At 42.6% G+C, this 8,419-nt stretch overlaps 1 protein-coding gene across 1 annotated transcript in view; it reads left to right on the top strand.

The window, feature by feature from the left end:
• Window positions 1-658: 658 nt before the first annotated feature.
• LOC127617486 (cilia- and flagella-associated protein 46) overlaps window positions 659-8,419 on the top strand; it is a 97,462-nt gene continuing 89,701 nt past the window's right edge. Inside the window, exons 1-4 of the mRNA XM_052089463.1 lie at window positions 659-762; window positions 865-980; window positions 4,424-4,555; window positions 8,082-8,146. Of these exons, the coding sequence (XP_051945423.1) occupies window positions 714-762; window positions 865-980; window positions 4,424-4,555; window positions 8,082-8,146 (362 nt within the window). The 5' untranslated portion in view covers window positions 659-713. The remainder of the gene's footprint in view (window positions 763-864; window positions 981-4,423; window positions 4,556-8,081; window positions 8,147-8,419) is intronic.

The raw sequence follows: 8,419 nt of genomic DNA, 5'->3' as shown, positions 1-8,419 counted from the left end.
GGCACATGTATCAAACGTATGTCACGTCGATGCGGTTCACATAGAAGTTACCAAGTTCTTTCCCTTCTTCAAGAATGAACAATGCTGGAGAAAATAATCTTTGTCCTTTTGATAATGATTTGAGTAGTTTTAAGGGAAAATATGCAAGTTGCGATCCGTAGCATCCGGAGTAGTACCCGGGCGCCGCGGACAGATGCAGAGTGGCGGCAGTGTGCATACTCGCATAGAAAACTATTGTTTCAAATTTTACAACACGGCGTCTGCCAGAAGCATCCGGTGTGCGACTCGCCCTTTTATGTTTTAGATTAAATTATGTTTGCATTGATGGGTGCATTTAAATAAATACATTGAAAATATCTATGCATTTATGCACAAATATGTTGGGGGTTCAAAATGAATTATTTATTTATGTATTTATCTATTTATTTATCTTGCATGTTTCGTCCTCCATACCTAAAGTAGCACCTTTTTGAAGTTCCCCAAGAATATCCAACTTAAAAAAAAAAATGTGTTTCTACTTTACAGCTTTAAAGCAAATAGATGCTATTAGTGGTACTTGACATGCGATATGTGTAACGGATAATTCGAAGTTCCCTTTTTTACAACGTTTCTTTTTGGAACTTTGATCCTGCGCGCTTCCCGTTGAGCACCCCGTTGCTAAGCGACGCGTCAACACTCGCTCTAGTTGCTTAGCTGCACTCGAATAAACAATAATGGATCTGCGTGCTCGACAATATTTATCAAAAGCTCAAGAGAAAACAGGTATCACAAACATCATATATATATATATATATATTTAATCAAACTTGAAGACATTAACTGATGTGTTTATTCAGAAAGTGACATTATTGTAATTGTGTTTAGATCGTGTGTCTCTGAGGAAGGCATATGATCTGATCAGAGTTTCAGGTCAGTCTGTGTCTGATGGCAGATCAGTTCTGTCTGAACTCTGTGTGCTGTGTGCAGAACAGTCTCTACAGGTGAGCATCATCATCACTCTTTACCTGTGCTGTTTAAACGCTTAGATCTCTGCCATCATTTCCTCACCCTCATGTTGTTCCAATCCAGTATGACTTATTTCAACCGGATGAGGGATGAGAGGATCATGACTGTGACCGTATCATGTAACTAGTGTATCTGCCGCTACATGTAACGTATCATGTAACTAGTGTATCTTCCACTACATGTAACGTATCATGTAACTAGTGTATCTGCCACTACATGTAACGTATCATGTAACTAGTGTATCTGCCACTACATGTAACGTATCATGTAACTAGTGTATCTGCCACTACATGTAACGTATCATGTAAATAGTGTACCTGCCACTACATGTAACGTATCATGTAACTAGTGTATCTGCCACTACATGTAACGTATCATGTAACTAGTGTATCTGCCACTACATGTAACGTATCATGTAACTAGTGTACCTGCCACTACATGTAACGTATCATGTAACTAGTGTATCTGCCACTACATGTAACGTATCATGTAACTAGTGTATCCGCCACTACATGTAACGTATCATGTAACTAGTGTATCCGCCACTACATGTAACGCATCATGTAACTAGTGTATCCGCCACTACATGTAACGCATCATGTAACTAGTGTATCCGCCACTACATGTAACGTATCATGTAACTAGTGTATCCGCCACTACATGTAACGCATCATGTAACTAGTGTATCTGCCACTACATGTAACGGCCCCCTTTGGATCATCAAGCGATTCTATTGGCGACAAGAACGCTGCATGATTTCGTTTCTCTTATCTCTGTAAACAGGGTGGTAATTACCAGTTTGTAACCTAAATTCTCATAGACCACATAAACATGCCCACACACGCACACGCGCATGCTCTCTCTCTCTCTCTCTCTTTCTCTCTCACACAGATACATACACACACACTCATATACGAGCACACACACTCATATGCATGCACTCACTCACACACACATACACTCACTCACACACACACACACTCTCACACGTGCACACACACTCACATACATGCACTCACTCACTCACACACACACAATACACTCATTCACACACACACACACACAGATACTCACACACTCTCTCACTCTCTCTCTCTCTACACACGCAGATACACACAAAATAGGGGGGATAAGGGGGAGGTAAACCCCCCAATAATCAAAAAATGTCCCCCCTCCCCAATATTTATAATGGAAATGTGTAAATGCTTCATGCTGCAACCCCCCCACCCTCCATAGTGGAAATTATTTTTAACGATAACATATTAACCTTTAAAGACAGACCTACTGTGAGTGAGATCGGAGGATGTTAATCGATGGGATTTGCTTCTGTTGAAGACATCAGTCTGCATTATTTCAACTTCACTTCCTGTGTATTAGCATTTGTTGGCGCATCACAACTAGAGTTACTTTCGTCAGACGAAACTAAACTAAATGGTAAATGGTCTGCACTTACATAGCGCATTTTTAACAATGATGGTAGAGCTGCTTGTAAGGTGTTTGTCTGCCATTGGGAGCAACTTGGGGTTCAGTGTCTTGCCCAAGGACACTTCGACACGTGGAGACATGTGGAGTCATTATGGAGTCATGTGGAGTCACGTGGAGACATTATGGAGTCATGTGGAGTCATGTGGAGTCATATGGATTCACGTGGAGACATGTGGAGTCATTATGGAGTCATGTGGAGTCATTATGGAGTCATGTGGAGTCATATGGAGTCACGTGGAGTCATATGGAGTCATTATGGAGACATGTGGAGTCATGTGGAGACATTGTGGAGTCATTGTGGAGTCATTGTGGAGTCATTATGGAGACATGTGGAGACATTATGGAGTCATTATGGAGACATGTGGAGACATGTGGAGTCATTATGGAGACATGTGGAGACATGTGGAGTCATTATGCAGTCATGTGGAGACAGGTGGAGACAGGTGGAGTCATGTGGAGTCATGTGGAGTCACGTGGAGTCACGTGGAGACACGTGGAGTCATTGTGGAGTCATATGGAGTCATTATGGAGACATGTGGAGACATGTGGAGTCATTATGCAGTCATGTGGAGACATGTGGAGTCATGTGGAGTCATTATGGAGACATGTGGAGACATGTGGAGTCATGTGGAGTCATTATGGAGTCATTATGGAGACATGTGGAGACATGTGGAGACATGTGGAGTCATTATGCAGTCATGTGGAGACATGTGGAGTCATGTGGAGTCATTATGGAGACATGTGGAGACATGTGGAGTCATGTGGAGTCATTATGGAGACATATGGAGACATGTGGAGTCATGTGGAGTCATTATGGAGACATGTGGAGACATGTGGAGTCATGTGGAGTCATTATGGAGTCATTATGGAGACATGTGGAGACACGTGGAGACACGTGGAGTCATGTGGAGACATGTGGAGTCATTATGGAGACATGTGGAGACACGTGGAGTCATGTGGAGTCATGTGGAGTGATTATGGAGTCATTATGGAGACATGTGGAGACATGTGGAGACATTATGGAGTCATTATGGAGACATGTGGAGACATGTGGAGTCATTATGCAGTCATGTGGAGACATGTGGAGTCATGTGGAGTCATGTGGAGTCACATGGAGTCAGGTGGAGACAGGTGGAGACTTAAACGGCATGATACAGGTGACTTGGAACTCTGAAGGTGCAGATTTCGGTTCCTAACAGAGCTCTAAGGAAGCTTTTGTGAGTTTTGCCTCCTAGACTTCAAACACACAGTGCTAGAATATTTGTTTTGATTATCCACAAAGATTGAACCGCACACCATTTTGGTCGTCATCTTGAGTGCGAATAATTTTGTATCTGCTGACATAATTCAAATGTGTCGTCCTAACAGAAAAACACAATCATTTGAACTCCCATCATAACTGGAGAACAGAAGAGCTGACGACAGCGCTGAGCAGATGAGCTTTTGCTCAATGAGATGTGAAGTCAGCAATCTTAAATGGATGGTGAAGCAGGAGCAGCATAACCCTCTGCACTGTGTGTTCAGTCGAGCTGTGTAATATATACTGAGAGTGTGTGAGATAAGCTCAGGGTAATGACAGTCTTCACCTTCAGTGTCAAAGCACATTTCAAGCACCATTATCTGCCTCCTGATGTGGCAAAATATTATATGCCAGTAGGGCAATACAGTATGTTTGATGCTGGCGGGTTTCATTTGTAAAAGCAGTTTCAATGTTTCACAGGGACTCTAGAAAAGAAACGACTTTCCAAACATTTACAAAATGTTACGCATGTATAACAAAAAAGCTTCCTTAGAGCTCTGTTACGAACCGAAATCTGCCACCTATCCATGTCACCTGTATGATGCCGTTTAAGTTTGGGCACAGAGTTTGTGTCTCTGTGTATGCAGAACAACTGAAGTATTCATTTCCTGTTGTCATGTGGTGTGTTTTCAGTTGGGCTGTCGTGATATTGCACAGGACTGTCTAATGATGTATTTCGAAGGGAAACCTCCGGCGAATCAGTTCCTGTGTCGTGCGTATCTGTGCCAGGCGCAGCTCATCTCTCCATATGCCATTACCACAGAGGTAAGTAAAAACAGTGTTGTGTGCCCACCATTTCTGTCCTACAAAGGTCAAATATGGGTCACATAGAAACTACACCTACACTGAAATTTAGATGAGTCAAACCGGTCTGTCACGGGGCAGATTTTAGAATAAAGCCTGGATGCAAGTAATGCCAACTAGAGAAAGTCTGATATATATATTTATTTTTTTTATTTTTATCAAATTGTTTATTATGTGTCCAAAAGTGTTGATTATTCATGTTTTTGACATGTTAATCATAAATTAGCATAATTCATTATTATTCAAAGTAATCATCCAATCACTGTCAACCATGTTAAAATAAAATTATACATTATAAATGTTGAATCTATGAACTGATGATCATCGTCCCATGTGTGTCAAACATGTTGAGTGATCCAAACATCATCTGCAGCCTGAAACTGAACTTTTGATCAGATTTTAGGAGTGAACGCACTTAACTGCATAGAGAGATATAGGATGCTCCCTATTTAGTGCATGACTTAACCTCCAGTGTGCTGTCTGTCTGCACTGGTCTCAGAACAGTTATAGGAGAGCTATAGGATGCTCCCTTGCTCCCTATTTAGTGCATGACTTAACCTCCAGTGTGCTGTCTGTCTGCACTGGTCTCAGAACAGTTATAGGAGAGCTATAGGATGCTCCCTTGCTCCCTATTTAGTGCATGACTTAACCTCCAGTGTGCTGTCTGTCTGCACTTGTCTCAGAACAGTTATAGGAGAGCTATAGGATGCTCCCTTGCTCCCTATTTAGTGCATGACTTAACCTCCAGTGTGCTGTCTGTCTGCACTGGTCTCAGAACAGTTATAGGAGAGCTATAGGATGCTCCCTTGCTCCCTAATTAGTGCATGACTTAACCTCCAGTGTGCTGTCTGTCTGCACTGGTCTCAGAACAGTTATATGAGAGCTATAGGATGCTCCCTTGCTCCCTATTTAGTGCATGACTTAACCTCCAGTGCTGTCTGTCTGCACTGGTCTCAGAACAGTTATAGGAGAGCTATAGGATGCTCCCTTGCTCCCTATTTAGTGCATAACTTAACCTCCAGTGTGCTGTCTGTCTGCACTGGTCTCAGAACAGTTATATGAGAGCTATAGGATGCTCCCTTGCTCCCTATTTAGTGCATGACTTAACCTCCAGTGCTGTCTGTCTGCACTTGTCTCAGAACAGTTATAGGAGAGCTATAGGATGCTTCCTTGCTCCCTATTTAGTGCATGACTTAACCTCCAGTGTGCTGTCTGTCTGCACTTGTCTCAGAACAGTTATAGGAGAGCTATAGGATGATCCCTTGCTCCCTATTTAGTGCATGACTTAACCTCCAGTGTGCTGTCTGTCTGCACTGGTCTCAGAACAGTTATAGGAGAGCTATAGGATGCTCCCTTGCTCCCTATTTAGTGCATGACTTAACCTCCAGTGTGCCGTCTGTCTGCACTGATCTCAGAACAGTTATAGGAGAGCTATAGGATGCTCCCTTGCTCCCTATTTAGTGCATGACTTAACCTCCAGTGTGCCGTCTGTCTGCACTGGTCTCAGAACAGTTATAGGAGAGCTATAGGATGCTCCCTTGCTCCCTATTTAGTGCATGACTTAACCTCCAGTGCTGTCTGTCTGCACTTGTCTCAGAACAGTTATAGGAGAGCTATAGGATGCACCCTTGCTCCCTATTTAGTGCATGACTTAACCTCCAGTGCTGTCTGTCTGCACTTGTCTCAGAACAGTTATAGGAGAGCTATAGGATGCTCCCTTGCTCCCTATTTAGTGCATGACTTAACCTCCAGTGCTGTCTGTCTGCACTTGTCTCAGAACAGTTATAGGAGAGCTATAGGATGCTCCCTTGCTCCCTATTTAGTGCATGACTTAACCTCCAGTGCTGTCTGTCTGCACTTGTCTCAGAACAGTTATAGGAGAGCTATAGGATGCACCCTTGCTCCCTATTTAGTGCATGACTTAACCTCCAGTGCTGTCTGTCTGCACTTGTCTCAGAACAGTTATAGGAGAGCTATAGGATGCTCCCTTGCTCCCTATTTAGTGCATGACTTAACCTCCAGTGCTGTCTGTCTGCACTTGTCTCAGAACAGTTATAGGAGAGCTATAGGATGCTCCCTTGCTCCCTATTTAGTGCATGACTTAACCTCCAGTGCTGTCTGTCTGCACTTGTCTCAGAACAGTTATAGGAGAGCTATAGGATGCTCCCTTGCTCCCTATTTAGTGCATGACTTAACCTCCAGTGCTGTCTGTCTGCACTGGTATCAGAACAGTTATAGGAGAGCTATAGGATGCTCCCTTGCTCCCTATTTAGTGCATGACTTAACCTCCAGTGCTGTCTGTCTGCACTTGTCTCAGAACAGTTATAGGAGAGCTATAGGATGCTCCCTTGCTCCCTATTTAGTGCATGACTTAACCTCCAGTGCTGTCTGTCTGCACTGGTATCAGAACAGTTATAGGAGAGCTATAGGATGCTCCCTTGCTCCCTATTTAGTGCATGACTTAACCTCCAGTGCTGTCTGTCTGCACTGGTATCAGAACAGTTATAGGAGAGCTATAGGATGCTCCCTTGCTCCCTATTTAGTGCATGACTTAACCTCCAGTGTGCTGTCTGTCTGCACTTGTCTCAGAACAGTTATAGGAGAGCTATAGGATGCTCCCTTGCTCCCTATTTAGTGCATGACTTAACCTCCAGTGCTGTCTGTCTGCACTTGTCTCAGAACAGTTATAGGAGAGCTATAGGATGCTCCCTTGCTCCCTATTTAGTGCATGACTTAACCTCCAGTGCTGTCTGTCTGCACTGGTATCAGAACAGTTATAGGAGAGCTATAGGATGCTCCCTTGCTCCCTATTTAGTGCATGACTTAACCTCCAGTGCTGTCTGTCTGCACTTGTCTCAGAACAGTTATAGGAGAGCTATAGGATGCTCCCTTGCTCCCTATTTAGTGCATGACTTAACCTCCAGTGCTGTCTGTCTGCACTTGTCTCAGAACAGTTTGAAATGCAGCTTATTTTACATATAAAAAAATAAGTATAAATAACTCAATATAAACTCTCTGAACACAATAAAGTTTTAACAAAACTAAATATAACAATGATCCAGATTTGTGTAAGAGTTGAAAATGATTCAAAATTACCAACATATTTTTTTAACTTTGGTGTTAAGTTCCTATTTTCCACACATGTGGACTTCATGTTTATCAGCGCACTGACATGCAACAAATGAATGAAATATTTAAAGCGGGATATCAAACGAAACTAGAGACGGTATTCTTTACAACCAAACCGCTTTCAATCCAAAAACTTAAAGAGGTTTCTTTCGAGGCGCTGGTTCTCACAGTTTCTTCTAGTTTGAGTTGTGTTTAACGCCGGAGGTGTTCAGTGTGTATATCGTGATTGAGTGTCTCAGCAATAGTTTTTCTCAAGGGGATCCGGTGAGGCACCTCGTCTCCACTTGAGAGAGGAATAAATCTCTCCTTTGATCTCTCATTTAATGTATCCCTGTTTGTGTCCTTGTTTTATTTCCAGGAGGACTTGAATAAAGGTGTGATGTATTATCTGAAGGCCATTGAGACTGCTAAAGAGAAACCCAGGTAGAGTTTATTATCTGTAAACAGTGTGCTTTCTTTTCTCTGTTGCTGTGTGTGTGTGTGTGTGTGTGTGTGTGTGTGTGTGTGTATATACTGTGTGTGTGTGTGTGTATATATATACTGTGTGTGTGTGTGTGTGTGTATATATATACTGTGTGTGTGTGTATATATACTGTGTGTGTGTGTGTGTGTGTATATATCTGAGTGTGTGTGTGTGTTTGTTTGTATATATATCTGAGTGTGTGTGTGTGTGTGTGTGTGTGTGTTTGTATATAT

Source organism: Xyrauchen texanus, chromosome 24 (genome assembly GCF_025860055.1).
Source record: "Xyrauchen texanus isolate HMW12.3.18 chromosome 24, RBS_HiC_50CHRs, whole genome shotgun sequence".
In the NCBI taxonomy this organism is placed as follows: Eukaryota; Metazoa; Chordata; class Actinopteri; order Cypriniformes; family Catostomidae; genus Xyrauchen; species Xyrauchen texanus.
Note: the sequence above shows the minus strand (reverse complement) of the source record. Positions and strands in the feature narration are given on the sequence as shown.